This window comes from Microtus pennsylvanicus, chromosome 17 (genome assembly GCF_037038515.1).
Source record: "Microtus pennsylvanicus isolate mMicPen1 chromosome 17, mMicPen1.hap1, whole genome shotgun sequence".
NCBI lineage: Eukaryota > Metazoa > Chordata > Mammalia > Rodentia > Cricetidae > Microtus > Microtus pennsylvanicus.
The window spans coordinates 11,914,574-11,942,524 of NC_134595.1; the positions used below are offsets into that span (position 1 = coordinate 11,914,574).

At 40.5% G+C, this 27,951-nt stretch overlaps 1 protein-coding gene across 1 annotated transcript in view; it reads right to left on the bottom strand.

Moving 5' to 3' along the window:
• The window catches only part of Abca12 (ATP binding cassette subfamily A member 12), a 165,131-nt gene that overhangs the window by 99,758 nt on the left and 37,422 nt on the right, over positions 1 to 27,951 (bottom strand). The window contains exons 3-4 of the mRNA XM_075951808.1: positions 10,567 to 10,720; positions 1,856 to 1,947 (exon numbers count right to left, since the gene is read on the bottom strand). Of these exons, the coding sequence (XP_075807923.1) occupies positions 1,856 to 1,947; positions 10,567 to 10,720 (246 nt within the window). The remainder of the gene's footprint in view (positions 1 to 1,855; positions 1,948 to 10,566; positions 10,721 to 27,951) is intronic.

Here is a 27,951-nt window from a genome sequence, read left to right on the forward strand (position 1 = left end):
CAGAAGATTTCATCGCCATGCTCTGTGACCTCATGTGCCTCACAGCAAGAATGTGCTAATATATGTCTATCCCATGAACATTTCAGGCTGACAAAAAGGACAGATTTTGGAGGCTTTTCTTTCCACATAAAATTGCCATGACTTTAGTCCCCTCTTCTTTATTTTCCCCAATCATTTTGATGCCATTTGCATTCATTCCAGTTTCTGTCATTAAACTTCACCACCAGTATTATTGCCCAATAAACAGAATCATTTCTGTTCAGGCTTAGAGGATTGAGGTGCCCTGACCAGCTCCATAGATCCATCATCTCCAACATCTGTTCCAAGGATCAGCCACTGCACATCTGGTGATAATGGTCTTTCTTTTTAATTACCCAACTGGGATGTGAAATATGCTTAGGATCATAAATCCCTTCTCCTTAAAGTGGCTTCCGAATGATATTTTATATCAAATGAATGGGATGAAGTGATGACTTTAGACTACAACATTTCCTAATTAAGAAGTTCCCAAAGTGGCCTTGTCTAAGACTACTTACAATGTGGTACAGGTTTCTGAGTACTGAGTATAAGTTAACTAGAAGTATAACTTCATATATATACCATGGATAGAAAGGAAGTTGATTTTTATAAATATTGGGTACAAGTATTTGTTATTCTCACAATAGAAAATCTCAGTATTTAAAGATGCCGGTAACATATTTCAGGAGGACCTTCATTTTAGTGCCTACAGGACTGAAAAATTTGCCATCTGATTCCTCTAGACTTAAGCAATCTATTTATGAGATAAATAGTCAGGAAGAGAAGCATAGCCTATAGCTACTGAGTAAGGTAGAGCTTACTGGACTGTGAGACTGTGAACTTATTTCAGCTGTGCCTTAATCTACTCAACTAGATATCCGCAGATCACTCATATCTTAACTCCTAAGAACAAGGGCCAGCATGTTACTATGACATCAACCCTACACTTACTTGACATCATAGTTTTAGACATTCAAATATTTAAAGTTTTATTTAATTCTTTATATACATACAAATTTGTTAAATTTAAATAAAATTTAAATTTTTAAATATTTAAATAAACATGCTTCTTCTTTCCCCTAAAGGAACAATCAAGTTCTAATACACAAAGAGCATTGTTTTATTCACTAAAATATACCAGGTCTCTAAGTCACTGAGTGCAAGCTAGCACATGCCCAATCCATGTTTGCCAAAAAATGTAAAACAGTCCAATGGTTTGAGAGTTCTAATCAGTGTTTCCTTAAGGCACCAGCATTACTTGTGTAAAAACTTGAAATCTTGTGCTTTTATAACGTAACTCAGAGAGTTTGAGGTACATACACATTTGAAGGAGACTGGCCTTATGTGAAGCATTGTTGAGCCACTTTAAAACCAGGTGTTTTAAGCAGGAAAGAGAAGCATCCATCAAAAGCCTGTTCATTTATGGGTGTCTGCTTAAACTCACCTGGCATCCTAATCTTCATCTGTTAAATGGAAATTTTGGATAAATCTCTGAAGTTCTTGCTAATAATTTTTGTTCCTGGAAATTCTGTCCACCCTGATTCCACTTATCTTGCAGGTGAGGGCCAGACTCTCTTCTGGGATACAGTGCAATCCTCAACATCTAGACTTTCCTACGCAGCATTTCAGGAAGAACTCAATTTCTCATCATTCTGAAGAAGTTTGCATTGCTCTACTGCCATACACAGGCAGCCATGGGGAGTCCTTGGGTCCCTTGGGGGCAATCTAAGCATTTCATCTTTATTTGAAAATCTGAAGTGTAAAACTTTTAAAGATTAGCCCTTTCCTAGCTGTTCCAAAGGTCTATTCTAAACCTTACAGGAGAGAGCTGGCTTACCCAGTGGTGCGTGACTTCTTTCTGGAACTTGGGTGCTCTGGAGTGATAAATTGCTGTCCCTCTTTGGGTTGGATGACTTTTTCGGAATTTCACTAGAGGAAGAAAAAGCAAGAACTCTCTAACTTTGTCCACATTAATTTAATTAGTTAACTAAAGCAATTTATTATGCAGAAGATTCATGGTCTCTAAGGACTTGCAAAGTTTTCAACTATTTCCTCGGATATTAAAGGATGGATTCACCTACCCAGTGCACCAATAAACACATAAGGCTTCTTGCCAGGTAAACTTTTGCTCAGTGGTAATGAACTAGATGAGATTTTAAATCAGTCATTATTCCTTTAATCTTGAAAAAAGAATTTACTTGAATAAAGCATTATGGGCGAACACTAAACATACTTATGGTGTTCTTTTCCTATTGAAAATCTGGCAGGGCCTAAATAAGGAGTTGTGTTTTGAAAATGGAAAACAAGGCCTGCTTGTTTGTCAACAATTAAAAAAACTTAATTGTATTTAATTACGGATGGTAGATTGCTTCAAAGGGAACTAGTATTTACAGCCAGATTCAGGGGAAAAGAAAAGAATAAACCCTCAAGAAGGTCTAGTAGGGGCCAGGGACACACTGTGATTGATGCCGTTGTAGGTGGCAGCGGGTATGAAGGGACGGATGGCATTAGACCACATTTCCAATTCTACCAAATGTGGCAGAGTGGTGACAAAAGCATTGTGAGGCCAGGGATTCCCATGCCGTGTAGCCATGCTAGCTTTCGGAAAAAATAATACTGAATTTTCCCAAATTTACGAGCCATCATTTAAAAAGTGCACTCTCTACATTGATGACTTACAGTACTAAGATGCAAAAACAACAACAAGCATATTTTCTCCCACTTTTTCAGTAGCCAAGATTGAACACCAGGCCATATTTGGTCAGTGAGCCATCTCTCCAGTCCCCAAAGTGGAAACAATTATATTTTCTTGAAAATTATATACAACTAGAAATAAGGGCCTAGAATAGATCGTCTCTTCTACAAACAGACTACGTGGATTGAAACAACTTTCAGAATTCTAGGAAGTTGGTGAATTTTGTATAGTTGTTTTAAAAACATAATTATGATACCTAAAGATGGCAAGAAATTCTACTTATAATTGTGCTTCAGCCTTAATCCTGCTTTATAAAGCAGATCTTAGCAATTTATAATTGGGAACATTTGTTCAGTGGTGGCTTTTGTTTTGGAGGCTTCTTTTTATAAAAATGATGAGAAGAGGTAACATTTGTTTCTATTCCCCAGTGTTTTTCCAGTATTCTCCTTAAAATGCAGTGGTTGCTCCAAAAGGTCTGCATTCTTAATGTACACTTGAATTATTCATGACCATGACTATATTCCCCTAAATCTTTTTACATTCCTTATGCTGACTATTTGGATGGAAAAGCCATTCAGATGAAAATAAGAACTGACCTGAACCTTTTCCTACTCAAGAAAAAAAAAGTATTGGAAAGTTGGGAAAAGTTAGGCTTACTTTTTTTCCTTGACATTTTTTCCCAGTCCAGCTTGTAACTCTCTAAGGAAGACTACTGAGTATCAATACACACACACACACACACACACACACACACAGAGAGAGAGAGAGAGAGAGAGACAGAGACAGAGACAGAGACAGAGACAGAGAGACAGAGAGAGACAGAGACAGAGAGAGGCCTTCATAAATGTTAAGGACCAGAGACAGCAAAAAAAAAATCAGAGGAGGATGAGGAAGATCAAAATAGCAATGAAGAGGCAAGGAACAATATATTGAATATTAAGTAAGAGGGGGAAAGGAGAAGAAGGTGGGTCTTGGGGAAGCAAGGCTACCTTTGTCACACATAGCCAGGCTACCCAACTTCTTCTGTCAGTTAATAAAACCTGATACTACTTCTGCTGTAACATGGAGGGCCTGCTTGCTGGGGTTTCTGTCCCGCCCGATACCCCACAGCCAGCAAGCCCCAAAGAAAATCACACAGAGATCTACATAAGTTATAAAACTGATTGACCCATTAGCTCAGGCTACTTATTAGCTCTTGTAGCTTATATTAACCCATTGTACTTATCTATGTTAGCCACATGGCTCAGTTCCTTTCTTAGCTGGGTAGATTACATCCTGCTTCTTTGGTGGTCTGCTCAGGAGTGAGAGAAATGGGCTTTCTCCTTCACAGCATTCTCCCGTTCTCATCGTCCCGCCTCTACTTCCTGTCTGGTTGACCCACCTATACTTCCTGCCTGACCAATCAGCATTTTATTAAAATACATGATTGACAGAATACAGATAATTCTCCCGCACCATTCTGCCAAGAGAACAGCTCCTTCCCTTCCCAGGCATCAGCACAATGAAGGTTCCAGACAAGGAGCTAGGGAGGTTCTAGTTCTAGGAGGCTCTTTCCTAGACCAGGAAGTACTGCATCTGCTCACTCCCTTCTATGAAGCTGTGCTGTGGGAATGTGGAGTTGGAATACCAAATGTGCTTACTACTCATCCTCTGGAAAAACATCCCCAATTTTATTTCATGTTGAGACTATAAGGAGAAATACAGTTTCTGTCAAAAAAGATAATTTTATTATCCCTTTAGCAAACCGCTAAAGTAGGCAAAAAAAAAAAAAAAGCCAGTCTTCCTGAGTTGGTGGAATTCTGAACTTTCTAATGAACTTGATTAGAGCAACAGGAGAGGAACAGTGCCCTTTCTGTTACTTTGCATAATTGATTCGTGCATATTTATATGCAGCAGCTTCTCCATTTTAGGCTGTGACATCTTGGATGGCAAGGAGCAATCACCATGTCTCATACACCTCTACATTCTGGGATCTAACACGTTCACCTAGCACTGGACTCTTCGATCTGGTGGCTGATTAAACAAAGAGGCAGTATTACTGGGATGTGAACCGAATGCATCGGTGTTAGAGGACACTCTAGAAATTCTGATTCCGTTTCTTCCTAAAAGATCTCAGACATTGCTTCCCTCGGTGCATGCCAGGGACATGAATAACTTGCAGTAGGTGACATGCGTATCTGTGGGAACTCTCATTGTAGGCATCCAAGTCTGCAGGTCTCACTGGAGAAGGAAATACCCAGCAGTGGCATGGCAGACATAGCACATATTCACAGTCCTCACCAGCCGTGCTCATCACCAGCTCAAGAACATTTATTAAATTTGTTCTGTATAAATCATAATGGAAAAGTCAAATAGGAAAGATCAAGAGTTTCAGTACATCCATGGGAGGGCTAAGCAAGGACAGGCATAGGGGATGATAAGAAAATGAGACGGGGCTACTAAATTGGAGCGATCATTGGTCACATTTGTGGAGCATGGCCCTTAGATTCACAACCTTAATCTGTGCCCTTGTTACCTGAATTTTTTCCTTCACTGTTTCACTACCCCACTGGCTATAATGCAAGAATGCCTTTACTTGCCTCCCTCAGAGGGTGTTTGACAATACAGTGACGGGAGACATAGTTAATTGTCAGAGCTGCAGACAGGATGATGCACTTGGTGCTTAGTAGGCAGAGGCTCCTGATGACGCTAAACACCCTCCAATACACAGCCCAACCATGACTTATCTGTCAGAAGAATCAATTGTGGCAAAGCTGCGAGACGCTGAAGAAGCCTGTGACAACTGTGATTACTCACGGATAACTCATTTCCATTTACACTACCCAGAACCAACTTAGGAGACTTAAAGTCCCCATTCAGGAGCTCTGAAAAAGTGTAATGAACTTGTCTGAAATCTATCTCATGTTGGGTATCCCTGGGACTATATGAAAGCACTGTGCAAAATGTAGATGGCCTCTGGATTTGACACATAGGGCCATCTGATTGGAGAAAAATTCACTCTTGGAACGGAGCCAAGAATGTCAGGCTCACATTGGCAAGTGGCCACGGCATTATTTAATGGGCTTTCATTGGTCCGAGCTGCGTGTACAAATACCACAGAGTTGGTTAAAGACTTTTCTTCTTGCCAGAGAAGAGGACTTTGCTTCTGTCAGATTTATGAAGATCTCTTTAGAGCAGAGCTCAATAAGAGAAATATTTTGTATTAAAAATTCCACTCAGTTATGATGAAAACTTAACTCAGAATAGATTTGACTTCTCAGATGTGTCTGCCAGCAGCTACATTTGGGAAATGCCACATAGATATGTGACATCATAAGAGGACTTCTGTACTTACACCGGGTGTCAGCGCTTCCTGTGAGAGGGACCAACTACCTGGATAGGTAATGTCTGTGTGCTGTAGTGAAGGCTGTCTATAAAAAGCACTCCTACTAGGAAAGAGACATATGGCCCATCCTGGAAAGAAGATTCTGACTTTCTTTTTTTATCTCTAAGGGTTAGTTAAAATTTTATAAGGATTTTTCATCGCTTCTTCAGAATCATAATCGTATGTAGTGACATCTGGAATGAAAATGTGCTGTAAGCCTGCATCTGATCCCTGTTCAACCTGTCATTCATCACTGACTTAACTGCAAACAAGGACTCTAGACAATAACAGCCATGGAGTCATTCACGGTTACTCGATGTGATTGCCCTTCCTGGCTACCCATGAATAGAAACCATTCCCTGAAAATTTTTAATTGTTTTAATTATTTCTCTAAATTCATTCTGACCTTCATTCTTCAAGGGTCATCCATGCTTCGGGTATAAACACTGCTTGTACTATGAAACCTTTTTCTTCTCGGTCAGCCAGTTATAATCAAGATTTATAATTCCTTAATATGCTGAGCTGTCCTAGGGTTTTAATAGTCATTGAAAAGACTTTGTGTTTGTAATATGTACCTAGAATAAGTATATGCCTAATAGTTTTTAAAGGCCCAATGTTGAGTAGATGAGGAAACATGTTAGAGACAGAGAAGGGTTGGAAGCATGGGGACAGGAAGCATGGGGATAAGAGCAGGAGGAAGCGTCAGTGTCTTTACTACCTAGACACAAAACAGAGAAAACAGATGGATTCATTTGGCACCACCGTGAGAAAATTCATGAAAATCACAGTCAAAAGCAAAGCCATTTGCCTACCTCTCCATGATGGATAACCCATGCTTCTATTTTTTTTTCTCGCAAATGTGTTTGCTCTCACGCACGCATGCGTGCGCAGGCGCATATGTGTTGTAATGAAGCTTGAGTCAAGGACCTTGGTTAGTCAAAAGCCGAGCTGCACCCTCTGTGCCTGAAGATAGATCCTCAAGGACTGCTTAGAGAAGTCTCCTGGCGTCTCCCTACCCAAATCTACGTCTACTCTAATGATACATTCAACAACAATATTCATATTCCTCAAGCACAGCATGTTAAGGAAGTTGTGTGACTGGTCACCATTTCTAATGTTTCGGGCATAGTGAGACCTGAGAACAAATATTCATCACATTTCCATGTTATGTGATCATTTCACTGTTATTTTGTCTCCCTGTCTCTTTCCTCATGGCTTCTAAATTCTTGAGTTGTGAAATGAGCATAATTCATCTCGGCATCTGCAGCAACTTCTATTGTCTGGAGCACATTTTGTGTCATCGGTGTATTTAATTTAAATGAATAACTGGCCTAGGTGGCAGCTAATGCATCCTTCTAGTTTGTTCTTAGAGAAATGAATTTTAACCTTTATTTTAACATCAATTCCACTTAAAGTGGCTATAGCTTGAAATTAAAACAACATAAGAACTATACATCCTATTTCATCTCTACAGTCAAATGGGGACAGCTATGTGTCCTTACCTTATATTCTAAGTGTCCTCAGGTTCATTTCAAAACTTTGTTACATTTTCTAACACACACACACAAACACACACACACCCTGAATAAATTGCATTAGCTATTTTTTCAGTTCTGCAGGAGCCTTCCAATAAGATCAAGGGCATGAATTCACAAGCCACAGGTCATGGAAAAGTATGATTAGTAACAGTGGTGGAATCTCTAAAGGCAGCTCTCCCCTCCCCAGTGTCCCCAGGAATGCTGAATCATTACTCCAAATAATGACCCTGTGGGCTCCAAGGGGGTCATCTCTGCCCTTCGCCAACTGCGTGAGCAATGACAAGGGTCAGGGGTTCCCACTGCGTGATATATTCTTAGATGCTGCACAGGGAGGAAGGACAAGGATAAGCCCTGTGATGTCAAGCTATCTATCATGCTAGAGAGCAGGAAAGCCATGAAGGGAGCCATCTCTTTTGCCAGACAGCTTGTTACAGCTGATGCTGAATTCAGCATCTTTGTTGCTCTTGTTGGGGTTGCTGTTGGGTTTTCTTTTCCTTTCATTGTGAAGATAATGCCTGGAGGAATATGAATTTAATAACAGAATACTAGTGCCAAAATCAAAATCACATCAAAACACTAGGCCAGGCAGCAGCGACTGCGGTGTGATTATAGTTTTCAGAAGAGCATCTATTAAAGGTGACATCGCGGGCCTCCTTTGATGCCACCAAAGGTGTCCTTCCTTTCCTCACTCTGAGAACAGAAGAGCAAGACTGTTTGGTGTTTTAATGAGGTATTGCTGGTGAGTCTTCCTTCACCAAAGGGAAGCAATTCAAGGGTTTACCCAGTAACCAGGTACCAGTTTCACTGCATGGCTGGATAAAACATAAAAGTTAATAGCATGCTGAGAAATATCATTAATGCAATTTTATTATTGTACATAACTTCCTAAATTAAGCTCTAATTAACTGATAGTTTAGAAAAATACTGAATGCACAGCAATATGCGGTGAAGTAGATAAATCTGGGGGTCAGAATGGTATTTTAAACATCCAACATGACCGATTGTCATGTCGTTCGACCAGCTCACCATTCCTGCAGTGCTCCGGCTGTATCCGTTGACTTTCTCCTCCTCTAAATGTCCTGCTTTCCCTACCTCAGCATCCCTTGCTGTGGCTATTCTTGAAACCATACTGTCCAGATGTTTACATCTGTATTCTTCCTCCCTTGCTCTTGGTGGTCTCAACCCAAATAGCTCTTTGTAGAGGATGCCTTCTCTTGCTACACAACTCAACCCCTACTTTTCAACTTCTACTATTATCTACTTCATTTTGGGGCAGGGTTTCTTTTCTCTATTAAAAATTTCTTAATACAATCTTTTCTAATTTTACATAGCTATCTCCGTTCCCGCTCCCTCCCTCCTCCTGCTTCCTCCACCTTCTATCCGTTCCACATCCCCATCCACTCCTCAGAACGGGTGAGAAGGTTTCTCATGGGGAGTCAACAAAGTCTTACTCTTCATTTCGAGGCAAAACCAAGGCCCTCCCCCCATGTCTAGCCTGAGCAAGGTATCCCTCCAAAAAGAATGTGTACCTGAGACCAGCCCAAGAGAGGGAGGAGGAGTAATATGAGCAGAAGGGTCTAGACCATGATGGTGATACCCACAGAAACAGCTGAGAGTCCACCGACTCTGGAATGATAGCGGGTGAACCAGATTAGGCCCACTGAATGTGGGGGACCTGTTGTGAGGCTTGGACTGTCTACTTCATGTTCTTGCTGATACACTTATTATTAAGCTAATGCCAGTCATTTTTTTTCATTGTCCACCATTTGCTTCTCCTTCTGTACATTGAATGCAAGGAGCAGAAGGGCTTTGTCTTCTCTACCTCTGCATCACCTGGAAAGGTATCTGGCCTGAGAAGTACTGGTGTCATTATTTGTTGAATAAATTAATGAACAAGTGAGAATAACAGAGTTGTTCTAAGCATCAAATCTGATCAACATATTATACCAAAAAAATCAGGGATAATTATCAACCCAAAGCAACAAGTGTATGTTATATGTTACACATTAACATTGTTCCTCATAACAATTCTTGACATATTTACAGTTTATGCTAAAAAGGTTAATCTTTTTAAAAATATCAGCCGTCTTATAGTGTAGCCCAAATCATGTGACCATTAAAGGAGAAACTGTGCTCTGTGCTATATGCCAAGAATTTAATACTCACAAGTGAGACCCAAATATCTCTAATCTTTTCTCCAGTGAACATTTTTTTAATCTGTAACAAGTGATTCAAAATTACAATATTGTTTGCAGTTCTATTGACAGGTAGGCTCCTGGGCATCTCTTTAAGATTAGATTTCCAGGAAGAGAAGCTTAGGCTGTAGATGATAATGCTGTAAACGGTCTCTATTGTTTATCTCCATTCTTCACCCGCTTCTCACATCATAAGATGGAACATGAATTGACCCCATTTAAAGGTTATTGCTTAGTTACTGTACTTTCAACATTATTCCTTTGCACTTTTAGTTCTTCAACTTTCTCATTTGCTCTTCCTGGTTTTCACTATAACGGGAAGAATCACGTCAGGTAAGATAAACGTCTAGGTCTTCCTGGCGATGAGTGCCCTGCTATCAACGCCTACTATTATCTACTTCATTTTGGGGCAGGGTTTCTTTTCTCTATTAAAAATTTCTTAATACAATCTTTTCTAATTTTACATAGCCTGTGATTGAGTCTTACGACAAGGTGTCCCTGACAAGGGAAGGAGGGACGAAAAATCTGTGAGGCCAGAAAAGTAAAACTTCCTCAGCCATTCATCTTAAAATGGGAAGTTTGAGTAACTAACTGACTCAAAATAAACAGACTGTGCTCAATTTTTCATAATAATGGGACTTAACTTATACTCACTTTCTTCTTTCGCCCTCACGTCCACTAACATAGGAAGCAAGCTTTCACACATTTTTAGGACGTTATTTCAGAAACCGTCAGCCTGCTTAAGGAGTGCCGTACCTGTCTTTAAACAGCGTCTCATCAATGCCCTTCCTGCGGAGCAGATCTCGCGGCCCATAGGGTGTGTCTTTGCATTTAGAGTCAGTGTCACAGAGGAGGGTTTGTAGGAATGGGAAGAATCCAGCACTTGGAAGGTTTCGAGGTGCAAGGTAACCTGAAATTAAAAAGAAAAAAAAATGACATACCTGGGAAGGGAAAGAAGAATAGTAAGAGCTCATTTTGTAAAACTAGCTTTTCAGTATGACTGCCTGGGACCTTGACGCTAGTCCCACCTCACCAAATGACCCTGGCCTAGAGAGGTTTTTTTTTTTTTTAATTTAACTTGATTTTTTTCTAGATGTCTTAAAAGGAATCAAAGGACTTAAAAATGCTTGTTGACCCATGGGCTCTTCTACCTAGAGTTCATTCTAAAGAAACACTTTTTTAAAAAGATTTGCTCTATTATTTTTAATGGTGTGTATATGTATTCTTGCATGTGTGGGCATGTGCATATGGATAGAGGGACCTGCAGAAGCCAGAAGAGGGGGACAGGAGCTGGAGTTACAGGCAGTCACGAGTCACCCAAGGTGGGTGCTAGAAACCCAACTCAGATCTTCTGGAAGAGCAGGAAGTGTTTTTAACCACTGAGCCACTCCAGATCCCCTGAAATAATACTGGAAGGTAGCTTTAGTAGAACTTGCTAGAGTGGTTTGAAACAATTCTGTATATGATAAAACGATTGAGCGACCATTGAGCACGCCAATTCCTAGAAGGAAAGTTTGTAACTCATTCCAGAGAGACAGATAAGAAAACTAGATTTATAAAATGCAGTTTAATATAAAATACTTTAAAGTATTACAAACAGAATATTAAAAGACCCTTTAAATACATAATCATTTATGTATCAGAAACTTGACAGATCAGACAAAAATGTTAAGGCCTTTTAAACTGGGGCTATCTGTCTCACGGGCATTTCCTTCCCTCTTTCTGACTGTATGTCAGCTTTCCCACGACACGAAAGTCCAGTTTTGTGATCAAATGAATCAGATGTCACTAACTTTGCAGATGCTAAGGAACGCTTCATTCTCCTCTCATTTTGGCATTCTGATTATTATATATAACGTTCTTTTCCTCCTGTTCAAAAACTCGGTAGTAAAATTATTAACAGACAGCTTACAGAATGGGAGAAAAGTGACCCCTCAGATGGGGGTTAATACACAGGAAATGTAAAGGACTGCAAAAATTCAACACTGAAAACATAAAATTCCCAATCAACGCATGGCTAATGAAGTGAAAAGATAGTTCTTTAAAAAGCCCCAAAATGACTAGCAAATATAGATATGTTCATATATATTCATACATTCATATAAATAAAAATGCATTCAATATCCTTTAGCCGTCGAAGAATGCGGATTGAACCCCCTTTGTGACCCTCTCTTGCCTAAATCAGAATGGCCACTGTCAAGACAACAGAGAGTAGCAAGTTCCGGTGAGGGTGTGGGAAGAGAGCTTCTCCTGCGGCTGCTGGATGTAGACTAGTGCAGTCACTGTAGGAATCCGCAGGAGAGTCCTCCAGAAACTAAAGACAGAACTGCAATCGTGCCCAGCTGTGCCGCTCTTGGGCAAATTCCCCAAGGACTCCGACCCCACCACAGAGCCCCTTGTGCTTCCGCGTTTGCTGTTGCACTATTTGTAAAAGCAACACCACGTGACCAGCCTAGCTGCCCGCCCACAGAAGAGTGAGTGAGGGAAATGCGGTTTATACTCAAAGGGATTTTATTCAGCTGTTAATAAAAATGAAAGTTGCGGATGGAACTAGAAAGCTTTACGTGAAGAGACATCGCCCTGTCTCAAAAGGACAAGCTTCAGGTTATATTTTATATGTGGATTCTAACTTTGAATGTGTATAAATGAGAGGTTATACTAACATGTAATGACCACGAAATTAGATAGGAGACCATGAGAAGGAACCAAGTTTGTCTAGAGGGTGGACCAAAGGGCGTGCGCATCTTGAAAGAAGCAATGTATTGGGGGGCAGGAGGGCAAGAGAAGAAGTCAGGGAAGAAAAGTAATAAAAACATAAATCTTTTTGAAGAATTTCACCATGAAACCTAATTCTATGTAAAGTAATAAAAGCATAAGTAAGTGACTTGATCCTGCTTCAAGTCAGCCATGAGCTACAGCGGTGAAGAGTTGATTTTAACAAGAGCTTCATAAAATGTGCTGGCTGCCAAGGCAGCTGGCCAGCTGTAGAACACAAGTCCTTTACAGGTAGGCTTGATAGTAAAACCTAGATTCTTTCTGTGGGAGAAGACAGGAGACCACGACCTTCAAAAAAAAGACAGGTTTTATAACTATAAGGGAAACTCCAAACTGGAGACTGGAAAACAAAACCTTAATTTCCTCATGAATCTGTTCAAAGGGAGTGTCAGAGAAAGTTTATTTTCATTTTAAAGAGAAAGAAAGGAGCTTCGTGGTGAGCTCACCATGGACAGGCATTTATATGAGAGCAGAGGAAGGCATGTGCCCACATGTGATTTAATGACCTGAACACTGACAAGAAAGAAAAAAGAACTGGAAACAACACAACGGGGAATGAAAAAAGCTTCCCAGAAGAAAAGGAAGAAGGGGGAAAAAAGAGATTTTTTTTTTTTTGGAAAAGCTGTATTGTTGACCTGGCAGATGAAGATTCCAGGGGTGAGCTGTCTATAGAAGTTAGAAAAGGCCAGAAAGCCAATTCTCCCACAGACAGTCTGAGGGACATGAAGGCCTGCTCACACGTTTATCTTTTTTTTTTATCCATCATCATTAACCAAACATTATGATTTATTTGTATTTTGTACTTCTTTATTTTCTGTTTCGTATTTCATTCAGAGTGTTACATTGCACACTAAACTTCTTGAAACAATGACAAGAAGACTTGGGAGTGTTCTTGGAAAGACCAGAGACACTTTTTTTCTACAATATCAAGAGGAAATACTATCGGGATGAAAATTCACTGCTGATTTTAATCTGTCATCTGTCAGAGGTAGCATTTGCTGGATTTCTCCCTTGAAGTATGGTTTTTCCTTTTTCTTTAACACATTATTTGGGAGCAAATCCATCTGTAGTGTACACTTATGGGGTAGATAGTTATTCCTTATCTTCTTGAGCAGGAAGAATCTTGTTATAATAGTTGCATTTTTTCCATGTGGGAGATTTTCTAATTAATTTACTAAATTTGCTAGCTATTTGAGAAAGGTTTTATGTCACGTTTATCTTAAGAACACTGAAATTCAGTTCTGGATTTTTTCTCTATCCTTTCTTTTCTTTTTTTTTAAAAAAGATTTATTTATTTATTATGTATACAGTGCTCTACCTGCATGCCAGAAGAGGGCACCAGATCTCATTACCAATAGGTATGAGTCATCATGTGGTTGCTGGGAATTGAACTCAGGACCTCTGGAAGAGCAACCAGTGCTCTTAGCCTCTGAGCCATCTCTCCTGCCCCAGTTCTGGATTTCTGATCTCCAGACTGTAAAGTAATACATTTCTATTATTTCTAATGAACTCCGTTGATAATTATTTATCATAGTACATGAAGATAAATGATGAAGAAACAAACACCAATAGTTTTCAAAACTAATAGCAGGAGTTTTGGAAGAATTGAAACCTGGAAGAGGTTCCAGAGCACTTGAGCTCACCCAACTGCCCACGAGCACCATGTAAGCAGGCCCAGCTGCTGATGCAAGAAAGATTCCTCCTACTAAACCCAAGTGAATGAACAATTCCCACCTGAGTCTTCCTCAGGGGATCAGCTACAGGGAACTTTGCCTGGGTGAACTTCAGGCAAGACCTTCACACATCTACAGTGCAAGTTCATTGTTAATGGTTGTCTCCCTTCTTACATAGATCCCAGATATAGCTGCTCTTCCAGATTCAGTTGATTCTGCCGATGGGCATGGTCCCGTTCCATCTCAAGCACACACAAACACTGATTTGAAAAGTACATTAGGGACTGGAGAGATGGCTCAGTGGTTGCTAGCTGCTCTTCCAGAGGACCTGGGAGCAATTCTCAACACCCACAGAAGGATTCTCAAGTATCTGTAACTCCAGTTACATGGGATTCACTGCCCTCTTTTAGCCTCTCTTGGCACTGCACACATGTGGCACACAGACATACACATGCAGACATAACACCTATACACATAACATATAATAAATTTTGCAAAAGAAGCAGAGAGGAAGCAAATGAATGGTAGTAGAAACAGGACCAGCAGGCCCTGTCGCTCGGTACCATTTGTCAGTATGGAAGAATGGTTGAGAAGGGCGGTGCTAAGATCAGCAGAAGTATACAAGGGCCATTCTATAACCTGAAGAGGGGAAAGGGGGAAGAAGTCGTGGGAAGAAGGGTGCTGTGCATCTGGTTTTACCTTTCCTGACTTTAACTTGCAAATTTGCTTGAGAAGAGTTAGAAAGAGTTTAACCTCACAACAGTCTTCAGTTAAAAAGGATGGACCTACTTTACAGGAAAACTCACTGCAAGATTTCTTCAAAAACGAGCTCCCAGAAAATCAAAAGTAGAGATGACAACCCTGTGCCTAGACTTTTGGTAAGTGACATTTAAGCTGTAGCACAAAGGAACCATGCGAAAGAAGAATGGGTTCCGTTTTGCCCGAGTGCTCACTGGGTGTGTGCTGCCTGCAAGACAGGCTTGGCCTTGTCTTTGAGGTAAGGTCTGTGCACTCACCAAGGTGGGGGGTCTGCTTCAGGAGCCGCCCTGCTGCTGGACAGAGCACCCCCAGGTCCCTCCTGGCCCTGTGCTGGGCAACATGCACTCTGCCACTTGTCCCTACTTCATGGTCATGGTTTCTTTTCCCTTAAATACCAACTTGTCACAGAACACGGACCCTCCCTAAAGCTGGAAAATAAGAATCTAGTGGGATTAAACTCTTGTTGCTTTCTTGTAAAAGAAAAATGGATTTTCCTGTCTTCCATCCGTCTCTGTTATCTGTTCAAGGAAGTAACTCCTCAGAGTCAGGCATCAACAAACAGCCACGAGTTCTGAAGAGCGGCTAATTTTAACTTGAACTTATTCTACTCTAAAGGTGTCTCTGTGGTGTTCAGATTTTAAAATAATGTTTCCTTTTATATCCCTAAATGTCACGGTAAAGGAAATAGAGAAATAGCTCCCTATCTTTCCCAGAGCTTCTAAACTGCATGCATAGTTAGAATAAAGTTTAATGACCCTGTCCTCAACCAGAGCTCAGGTTGAAGGAAACAAACAGCGGAAGGCCGTGACTAAGAAAACCAAACTGGAGCAAACTGGCAGGTAAACTCAGATCTCAGAGTCAAGATATCAGGCTGGATAAAACCCTTGCTATCAGGGCACCCAAAGATTCCACACTCAGAGGAACACCTAAGCCTGTCATTGGGAGAAAAGTTGTGGTGAGGAGGGGGTAAATCTGTCCCTCACTCAGTCTAGAAGTGGAGAGAGGAGGGCAGTAATGAAAATGCCAAGTCACCATTGGCTCAGTCTCCCGGGGGCACCAGGCAAAGACAGTGACCAAGCATAAGTGGGAGGGTTATTCCCTTAAGATAGATAAAGTCCACTCCTGACAATCCTATGATAACTTCAACACAGCTCAAAGTTGTCTTTGAGGGTTGAATCAAACCCAACTATAGGACAACATTAGAAATGAATGTAACCTAAATCAAATTTAGTAAAACTGGAATTACACAAAGATTCAGGTCTAAGAGTTTTTAAGAGCACGTGTTTGTATAGTGATGTCAGCATTCCGTACATCCATGATTACTGAAAGGAAAGATCAGGTTTTCTTTTCCTTTCAGAACACCATTTGTAAGCCATCATGTGAAGATCAAGGACCACAGTCTCAGCCGCATCACCTGGGGCCTTGTTAGAACTGGACATTTCCAAGATTAGGAATGCAGTGTAGTGATAGGGTAGCTGCTTCTCATACATAGGATGCCCTGGGTTCAACTCCCACCAACAAGACAAGGGAAGGCGTAAGTTCTACTTCCAACTCAAAAGTTCTACTTAGGGTCAATCAGCATCTCTGGGGGCAGGGTTCAGCAGTCTATGCTCATAATCACTTTAAGTAGTTCTGGCACACACTCAACACAGGCTTAGATGGTGGTCCTTTACTTAAAAGTCAGATAAGAAATGTTTTAGCTTTGTAGACTGTGCCCACACCATCACAATTACTTCATTCTGTAACTTCTATTTTGAAAGAAGCTACAGACATTCTGTAGCTCAGTGAGTTTCTTTGTGTTCCACAAAACCTTAATTTACAAAGACAGGCAGTTAGCTAGAATTGGCCTGTGGATTATAGTTTGCTGTGCCATGGAAGGGTGAGCCTTCCTAGTTCTTCCTCTCTTCTCTCTTCTCTCTCTCTCTCTCTCTCTCTCTCTCTCTCTCTCTCTCTCTCTCTCTCTACACACACACTTCATTTCTTCCACTCATTTCCTCTTTTCTTCTTTCATTATTGCATTTGATTTCCTCCATATACTCCTGTCCTGTGTTTCCTAATTTTTCTTCTTCACTTTCCATGACTCTGTTTCTCTGTTTCTCTCGCCATCTTCCACGTCTTCATCTTTTTGCTTACTTTTGTGGCCTAGAATTTTTCTTTTTCTTTTTTTTTTTTTTGTCTACTTCCATTACTTTCATAGTAAATTCAGGATCATGTTGCTCACTGGCACTGCCTAGAAACCACTCTTTTCTGTTTATTATATTGTCGAAAACAGAAATGTCAGTCTTTATTGTAATAAAGTGTTCTCCACATGACACAATTAGGCCAGGAGGCATTTGGAAAGCTGGTTTGGTGACATTTATAGATATTATAATAATGACAGAATCCACAAACTTCCATTGTGTTTGTTTCAAAATAGGTCATAACCCAACCAACATGGTAGTTTTATACTTCCAGGTGAAAAGAAATTAATCTTTATTCTGATGAAGAGATGCATTATGTCTTAGAAAAATTTGACCTAGAAACATAATGAGTTGCTCATTAAGGGTGTTACATTTTCCTTAAGTTTTTGGACAGAGGGTCCTATTGTCAGAATAAGTAGAAGGCCTTTGGATCACACACATGGTGGTTCTGTTTGTTAAGCAACTCTAGGACAAGAGTAAATACGACAAGCAGATCCAAAAGCATCATCTGCAAGCAATTAAATACTCAAATATAAATAAAGCAATACAGGTTCTCGAAAGTATTTTTGTAACAATTTATTAAAGTAAAATTTTACTGTAGTAGTTTTCAAGCAAATTTTGTTCTTAACTACATATTTGAACTGTGGAGGATATAAGGCTGTCTTTTCAAGTCATTTCAATGACATCCGAGAGACCCGGAGGACTGCCCCTGCTTTCCTTCATGGGAACCTCCCACCAAGTTGTACCCGACCACAAGGTCTGCTGGCCTCCTGCTGGTTAAGATGATTGCATTTGCTCTTCTTTATCCCAGACCCTCTGAAAAGGGGCTTCAGCACCAATGCGGCACTGTATGACAACCTAGGAGAATACCTGATAGGACTTCAAGCACTCAAATAGAAAAAAATCAGCAAAAAGTGCAGTTTTTTAAGACTGGATAAATAATAAGTCAGTTGAAAGAAAGAAATTCCTTAGCATGATGCTCAACAATTTGCAATCGACAATGACACATATTTGAATTAATAATTGGCTACAAGTCCCAAGGTCACAGGAATGCTGCATGTAACACCGACCTTCCTGTGACTGCTACACCAAAGTGTCAGCTTTTTCCCCAGGGTTGACGTCAACACAACAGATGTGGCACCTTCATTACATAGTATTGCATTGTAGTCTCAGGTCATAAAAATGGGTAGACTCAGTTATTCATAATAACCAAAGATGTTTATTCACATAAGTATCGGTGCTTCCGAAAATCTAGCTAATACCTGACATCTGTAATACCAACCCCCCCCACACCGTGCGGTCATCCATCTTCTACTCAGAGAATATTACTAAAATACTTTGTGTATGGCACCAGATAAGGGATTAAGAAAGTTTCATCCTTATATTTAAAAAAATACATTTTAAAATAAAAAAGGTATTATGAAAACAGGAGACAGAGGGTTGATAAAGGGATGAGAAACTGGGTGTGGACTTGCCTCATTTTAAATATCATAATGTTTATTAAATAAAATGCATCTAGAAGTCTTTATTTCCCTGAATTGCCAGAAAAATTAAATATAAGAAACATATATTTTAAAAATAGACACAAAAGAGTTTTGTCTTAAAAAAAATCTCCTATTCTGATCATTTTTGTTCTTCTCATTTTAGCTTGTGTGCTTGTTGGTCAACCTGACCCAAGATAGAGTTATCTGGGGGTGGGGGGCGGGGGAGGACCCTCAGTTAAGAACGTGCCTCAATCCAACTGGCTTATGAGATATTTTCTTGGTCAATGATTGATGTGGGCAAGGCCAGCTCACTATGGGTGGTGCCATTCCTCGGCAGGTGGTCCCGGCCAGGATAAGAAAGCAAACCCAGTAAGCCAGAGGAGCAAGTCAGTAAGCAGCACTCCTCCATGACCTCTGCTTCAGCTTTTGTCCTGCTTGACTGAGTTCCTGCTTTGTCTTCCCTCAGTGGAGAACTGTACACAGGACATGTAGGCCAAATGAATCCTCCCCTCCCCAGCTGCTCTGTCCACAGCTTTATCATAGCTCAGAAAGTTAGCTCAGACAATATCATAACTACTAAAGGAATGTAGCATATCTCATGTCTCATGAGCCGCATGACAATCCTAAAGGACAGGCTGGACAGGTCTGACATTCATTTGGCAGCTCAAGCAAGGTTACATTCGGATGAACAGCAACGCGTCAGAAGGCAACTGTAGAATATTGATAATGAAAATATTTTGTTCAACTGCACTTTAGAATCTCGGAGTGAACATTCTGAGAATTTGAGAATTTGGAAGAACAGGTACATTTGTGGATTTTGCTGTTGAGTTCCTGAATAGGGGAGGGCAGTAGATTAACCTTTCTAAACCTATTTCCACATCTATAAAATTAAGGATAATGGGCTGTGCTGCCTCACAGCACACAGGAAGATCAATTAGACAAAGCTTATGAAAGACATTATGAACACTGGAGCAGGCAGTGAGCTACTTTGCTTAGCCGGCTGCTATTACACCACTTTTTTTTTAACCACTCAGTGACTGTGGGTTTGTTGTTTAACCCAGTCTTCCATCTCTGTGCCCCGAGCCAATGAATGCTTAAGAGTATTGCATAATGCTTCTTTCTACCTAGTAATTCATAATATATACTTGTATCAACTGGCGTAGTGTTTCAATTAGTGCGTGCTCAGTGGGTGTGGTACCATGACACATTCTGCCTAATTGCCCCAGGCAAGTCTTGCTCCATAATGTGGATGGTTTTCTAAGTTCAAATTCATTAACAAGGCATATATTACAGCTGACAGTGAGAGGTAGGTGTGATGTTCAATTCTTAAAGAAGTGGGCAACGACATCCCATGTTCAACTGGTTGTCAACCGATACACTACAGTTCAGTTGGAGAGTATCTGTTTAGAACGTGTAAGACCTTGAATTTAGTATTTAGCACTCAAAACAGATGCTAAATTAGCATCTGCATAACTCACTGGTTGCCACCACTAAGAATAAGAATAGACTTTGGACTATCTGGGCTAGTGCTAGGATGGTTAACAAACACCAACATCCCTCAAAGTTGCTACCAGTTATAGAGACAGGAAGACAGAATCAGAAGGTGCAAAACTGCCCTTGAAGATAATTTTGGAACTGGATATAAACAAGGTCAAATAGGAAAAGATTGCTGCATCTTTACAATTTTGACTTTTATTCATTGGTTCTTAAAGGAACATGATATGTTTTAGGAATGCCGTCTGGACTTGGCACCTTATTGCTCCTCTGGCTCTTGTGTACAGTTGAGTTGATGCCCAGAAGGCTCCAGAATCCCACTTCACTGAGTGTCCATAACAGAATATGCCTCCCTTTTCCCTAAAGAAGGTGGGGAGTTCCCACATCCATGCCCTGACCTATTTGAATTTTTAAAAAATTCTTCATTTGAGCTTAGGAGACAACAGAAACAGGTACATGGCAGAAGAAACTCCCATGCGGGTTGTAAAAGGGAAAATTTAAAAATAAGAATATCAGCCACACTGTTGAAAATATTCCCACTGGGCAAACATGTTGAGGTCCATGCCTTATCTTAGAGGCTCTGTGGATCTTCTAGACAAGCGCAACAGTAACTAACAGGGTTGCTTTTCTGAAACTTCTTTTTTGGTAGCAAAAGTTCAGTTTCATTTTCTGGTGGGAAAAAAAAATCTCTCTGCCTCTCTCACCATCTGTAAACAATCTTAAGTAACTATTTGTCCTCTCTATAGCTAAATTAGAGTTTTAAGAAAAAAATGAAGCCTAGATTCTCCCTTCCTTCCTGGTGAGATATCCTCTCCCTATAATTTAGTACCTCGATTCTCTTGGGCCTACTAAGTTAGGAACCTTCTATTGGCCTATGGGAGGGGCTGAATTAGGCTGGATGACCATCGGTCTCTGTCTCTCATACACAGCTGTATGGAGTCTCTGTCCCTCTCTACAGATCTAGCAACTGATGGAGGAAGGTCATTGGTTAATTAATAAAGAAACTGCTTGGCCTCATAGGTTAAAACATAGGTGGGTGGAGTAAACAGAACAGAATGCTGGGAGGAAGAGGAAGTGAGCTCAGACTCCATAGCTCTGCTCTCTGGGGCAGATGAAATGAAGCTCTGACCCAGGATGGACGTAGGCTAAAATCTTCCCGGTAAGCGCACCTCGGTGCTACACACATTAATAGACATGGGCCAGGCAATGTTTAAATGAATACAGTTTCCGTGTAATTATTTCAGATAAAGCTAGCCATGCGGGAGCCAGGGCGGCCAGAACACAGCCCTGCCACTCCTTCAACAAGCAACCCCATCTGACCTCATCAAAAGAGGGGGCACGCTGGAGAGGGCGTGCTTTCAAAGGACCCAGGGCATCTACTCTGACGAGTGAGCAAAATGCTGCATGAATGGTTATCTGCATTGTGGTGCGCCCGGGGCTCCAAGCAGCTGAAGCACAGGGCCTGCGCCTGCCTGAACTGGGAGGATTTTAAGGCCCCTCTGCTACTCTGATCTCAGATGTGATGTAGAGTTTAGGGGAGTGGGGAGTGGAGGCGCATCAGAGATTTTCATAATCCAGGCTCTTGGGCCCAAAGAGTTTAAGAAACTAAACTCCTGCTCCTGTTCTGGGAAAAACAGAATATATTTGCATATTAAAGACTTTAAAAAGTTTAGCAGACAAATACAAAGACACACACACAACCCTGGATAAGCAACTTTAGTTTATTTCATACTTATAGATGAGTGTACACAGGACTTCCCCCCCCCTTCTTTCCCTCCTTTTTTTTTTTTAAAAAAAAGGAGGTACTGAATGATGTCCTACAAGTAAATATTCCTCAGGGAGGGGAGGGACTTAGTCTGTGATCTCTTGCATGCTTGCTGAAAAGCACCTGCAATTGGGAACACCTTTCCACTTGGTTTTACCTCAGTCTTTAAAACTCGCCTGTGAGTTGACACCCCACTAATGTAGCTTCACTTTGGTGAGTCAGGAAGCATTTCAGATACGGGCATTGCTGTCCGGCAGTCCCTCAATAAAACCCACCCGAGACATTGCTTAAAGATGGGGGGGGGGGTGTTATTCTGGAAGAATGTGACAAGGCTCTAAAGGTAAACACTCCACAATGAGGAAAGGCAATAAAGTCATGAGGAAATCAGAAGTGCAAGCCAGGGTCAGAAAGCAAAGCCCCCCCTTCCCCCTCCCCCCTCTCCTGCATAGTGAAGCTGGAGGTCACGTGCTGGCCAATGTGCCGCAGACTTTGACCTAAATGGCCTAGGATGTCAAGGAACTACAGAAATGTGACACAGTTTACAGCATCCATAAAGTAAAATACAAATAAATAAATATGTTGGGAATGTGGATGGTTTCTTCCTCTAGGAAAGAATCCTGCCTTACAGGTATCAAGGCTTCATTCCAGGGACTCCTAATGAATTTATCCTCAGGCCGGCACAGGAAGGTCACTAAATGTACCTCAGTATTCTTGGTGGTGATGGAAATAACGAAAGTGTTTGCTATGAGCTTGGAAGACTGCCTGGAGAGATGGCTTACTCAGTAAAGTGCTTGCCGTGAAAGAATGAGGACGCGAGTTCAATCCTCAGCACCCATGTCAAAGCCAGGTGCACTGACTCATGCCTGCAACCCTGGTGCTGCTGGGGGACAGGAGGATCCCTCAAGTTTGAAGCTTGCTCATAAGCCAATTCGCCTTCAGGTTCAAACACAGATACCGCTTTTTAAAAAAATGTCAAGCATGATTGAGGAAGATACCCAGTGTAGACCTCTGGCCTACTCTCTGTGTCTCTGTCTGTCTGTCTGTCTCTCTCTCACACACACACACACACAGAGGGGGGGGAGGAAGGGAGGGAGGGAGGGGGAGGGAGAGAGGGACGGGGAGAGAGAGAGAGAGAGAGAGAGAGAGAGAGAGAGAGAGAGAGAGAGAGAGAGAGAGAGAGAGAGAGGAGAGTTATTCTCCCTTCGCTACTTAGAAGGGAAGGCTGGCAAGTGTCGGCATCTTCAGACCAGCAGGCAGAATTCTGAACAAGATAATGGAATAAGGGATATTCAGGAAAAAAAGAGTCCACTCCAGCTTTTCTCCACCAAACCTTTTCCTTTTGGATAAACTGAGTTATGGGTTGTTTCCTGAACATATTGACAAAAATTTCAAAAACTATTCTAGGTGAGCGAAATACCTGGTGGGAATGGGAGTTAGAAAACATCTTTCAAGTCCTAGCTCTGCAATGATTTATTATGTAATAATGACCCTCTTTCTCAAGTCAAATTCCTTACTTATGCAAGAAAAAAAATCTGGACTACCTATCCATCATATTATTAAAAGAATCTCCTGTAAAACAAGATTGGGATGTGGAAATGTTATTCACTTAAGATGAAAATTGTGCTTGGAAATTAAAATGTGATTTCTAGAAGCCTTTGGGAAGAAAGATTTTTGAGGAAAGACATATGCCCCAAAGAGGGATGTTCCTGATGGTGGCATTTTCATTTGGAAATTTGAGCCAGTTGTTAGTTATCCCAGGGAATTTTGTGTCATATACTGTAAAGTAAGAACTGAGGGCAAACACCACTAGCATTGCTGTACAGAGGAAAAAAAAAATCAAAATCCCACAAAAGCACAAGCTTAGTGCTTTTCTAATCAACAGATGGTCTCTTCACTGGGGAAACTCATGCTTTGGTTAGGGGTCCCATCATCCACATCAGCCGTAGGTCTTTGATATTCAGATATCGTCTGTTTACAAATGATACATGTCACAACCTGCCAGCGGAAAATGTGTGTCGCGACCTTTTCTGTCAAGTGGCACTGTTGGCAGGTAGCAAGCCCATCTTGTCAGACCCAGCCCTTCTGCTAAACCATGTAGCCCCTTACCAAGGCCCCTGCCAATCAGAAGAGACAATGCTTGTGATCTTTGGCCTGCTTTGTAACCCTCAACACATCACTGGCCATCTCCCCAGCTCTGCCAATGCTACATTTTGTCAAATCCCTGCTCTCATCAAAGGTGGGGTGGGGGTATAGAGTGAAATTCTTTACTGACAATTTTGTAAGTTGTATGGTTCAAAACATCTCAATTTAAAAATTAGCATAACAATGAACGTTTTTTATATTTCCCTAAGAAATATTTCTGCTAAAAGGGAGGACTTTACAGAAATTAAAACCAAGAGATTCATTTTACACCAACCATCTTGGATGACAACAATCTGACACCACAAAGAATTAGAGTTAAGGGAGCAACGGGTCCTCTCATTCTATTCTGTGAAAAAAATAAATTGGTGAAATTACTATTTCTATAGTAATATACTATACTTGGCCACACTCAACAATGATTGAAATATGCTTAATTCTAAGAACAGATTCTAGTGAAAAGAAAGACACCTGAAAGAATGCCCATCACATTGGTGTTGAAAATAAATTGCAGACAATGTAAATACTCTTCTGAAGACTGAAGATAGACTGGGAAGTATCTGGGCAGATAACATGGGTAAATATCATTAGAGCCAAGTCTATAAAATGTGATGCTGAACAAAGCGTGATTTTGAGCCTACGATGCACTATGGAAAGGAATGAACAAGTGGAATACCATTTCTAGGAAGTTTAGGAAACTGGGGAAAAAATGGATAACATAGCCAGATGCAGCACGAGCCTAGTGTGCGAATATTGCATATGAAATCATTGATCACAATTTCTTCAGTAATCAAAGGAGGAAAGGGATAAAATGAGATCTGGAAGGTTTTCACAGGAGCCTCAATGAGCATGCTCACTTTCTGTTAAACATCGACAGAAATAAGTACTTAGTACAATATAGCATGAAAATGGATATCTGTACAGCATTTCTATTTTTGCCCATGTGCTGTGAATATTTCACGCCTTTCTTGATGATGATATACTAGAGTTGCATCCAACTATAATGAGAAGGTTTTAGTTAGAGAAGAACTTGAGAAGGCTCTCATTAGAAGGCAATCTTACCTTCAAGCCAATTCAAAAAGAGCTTTATTACATTGCCCTCTAAGTTAATAAACTCCATCCCCTTTGTGAAAATCTTGTGAAAAACTCATTGACCTAGGCATTTTGATTTGTTTTCCCACCATCCTCCTTGCCCTGTTTATTATAATATTAGCTAGGATCTGTGTTCCTAAGAGGAACGGCTAATTCAGAGCTCATTACGTGCAGGACTTCAAACTGTTCATTACACATTACCTCCATCTTTTCCCACCGCGCATGGTGTGCCTTTGTGTTTACCCATTACCAGGCTTAATTAAGTCCTTTAAGAGTTTCTCCTAATCCTGGAAACTTTGTGTTGTTGGTAAATATGTACCATTCATTTGCACTGCTTCTGAATTATTAATGAATGTATTTTTACTTGTTTCTAAAAGCCAACTCACTACTCAATCTGAATGCCCATTTCAACCAGCTTTTGAAAATCTCCTAGTTTTAGGTCTTTTATCTACTATTAGAAATATCCCGGATTACTTAAGGGGGTGTTTGGCACATTATTATGGGACAATCACAAAATATTGACTGCAAGTATTCAATTCATTTTATGAAGTATTTTATCCAGCTAGAAAAACACAATTTGATTTATTACCGCTGACCCAAGTGGGCTACCTGGCTCATCATTGCTCTCTTCTGGTAAAGGAAAAATGTGTCCTATCCTTGCATGAATTCCTATAATCTCTCTCTCCTCACATTTTATTCAACAGACTCATCACTAGTCAGCTAGTGTCCTCAAAGATACTCTTACAAACAATAATAAATGCTATGGATTTGTTAGTGTTCTGGTTTTCATCCTGAAACTTCAACCAAATTTTAAAAAGCAAAAATCAAGAAAAGCAACGCCATCTCCTGGCCCCTAGATTCCTGTGGCTTCCACTGGGAAATTTAAATCAGTGGTCTCCATCATTCCGTGGAAAAAATGTAATGCAAAATGGTGCATCATCATGTTGATCTTTGTCCGCCTACACTGTCAGTTTGAGAGGATGCAGATATTATAGACTCATGCAATTTCATCACGTGTATGACACCATTGATTTCTTGCTATGATCATGGGAAAGTCTGCCTTTGAATCCTTTCAGACTTCAAAAAAGAATTCTGGATCATATGAAGTCACATGTGGCAGATAACTCCTTTGTTGTCCTTCTCTCGCTAGAGGTTGTCCCCATTTCTGGGCCATATCACAAACACAGCATCATTATGCATTTACCCATTGAATCAATGCATTTGTTTGAAGAAAATCTTTTATATTATTAACATGGAGCTATCTGGAAAAGAGAATCATAAGAAGACAGCAAAGTAAATCTTAGTCATCAGCTTTTGATTGGGGCTATGAATACTTAAGAGTTATGCCTAACTAACACAATATCACTCAGACAGTGGCCCTTCCTTTTTTATTTTAGAACTTCCTTCTAGGAATAGACTTCTGTAAAGTAGCAATAAAATGAAATCTTACTCACAAATAGAGTGATTGAAAGAAACCTCTGTGTGAATTGGCAAGTAAACAAAATGAGTTATGTGATGTGCTGTACTTCCTTCTTGTGTTCTTCCTGTCTACCCAGTTGCCGCTGTGGCAGTCTAAATCATAGCCAAGCAGATGCTGTTTTTCTTAAACTCATGATGTAAGGATGAACACCAGGTTGTGAAGATGTCTTCCAATGGCCCATCTTCAGAGATATTAGACATTAAAATTTCTCCCTATACCATCTTCCCTTCCAAGCTCAATATTGGTGATAGGTGAAAGAAGCAGAGCATTGTGCTATAACACAGAACCAAATCTTGGGATAGTTTCTTTAAAAAAAGAGGAGGAGGAGGAGGAGGAGGAGGAGGAGGAAGAAGAAGAAGAAGAAGAAGAAGAAGAAGAAGAAGAAGAAGAAGAAGAAGAAGAAGAAGAAGAAGAAGAAGAAGAAGAGACAGTCTACATGAAACTAAAACATTAAAACTTGAAAGTCAATATACTTCCTTTCTAGCTCTGAGAGAGTAAGTAGTTCACTGACTGGAAGAGCTCACTAAATAATCAATACCCGATATCAGATCCTCAGGGTCAGCCCTGGAGAATGATGATAAATAAAAGAAATGAGGCAGGGAAGGTATCTCAAAGCTCAATCTGCTCTCCACTTTTCAAACACCTCAATTGGAGCAACTTCATCAAGGCCTTTCCAGGATGCTTAAAGGCAGAAGGAAGTCAGGGTAAAACCATTGCAGTTATCCGGATGGACTTCACCCCTCCCTCTCCACAGCCCTTCTTGCTCTTTATCACTCAAGCCTACAAAATGCACTGCCAGCTTTCGCCCATTGTTTCCCAAAACACCACAGGTTTGTCCATATGCACTGGACTATTTTCATTATCTCCTTTGCTGAGACTGTACCGTTCAGTATTCTGTTAATGCTCAGGGAAATGGAGAAAAAGCTTTAAGTTCAAGCCAAGTGGCTTTCAACATTAAATATGGTGATAGAACGTGGTAAGGCACAAAAAGTTGAAAAGTTAAATTTGGATATGTCAATAGAATTAATACCAAAATACTGATTGTGGACAGATACACTGATCATAGTATTTATTGTATTCTTAAGACATATCCCCATAGATGACATATGTCTTTCATTTGTGGCACAGCTTTGTTAGGTGGGTTTTCTTTCTGCCGCTTATGGTAATTAGGAGAATTTGGCATGTATTTGAAGGGTCCATTTTATATTTTCAGCCCAACATTGTTTCCCTGCTTCTTCACATGAAAATGTGGCCATGAATAATTACTTATTCTTCAATATAGTTATTTAAAATTCCTTTT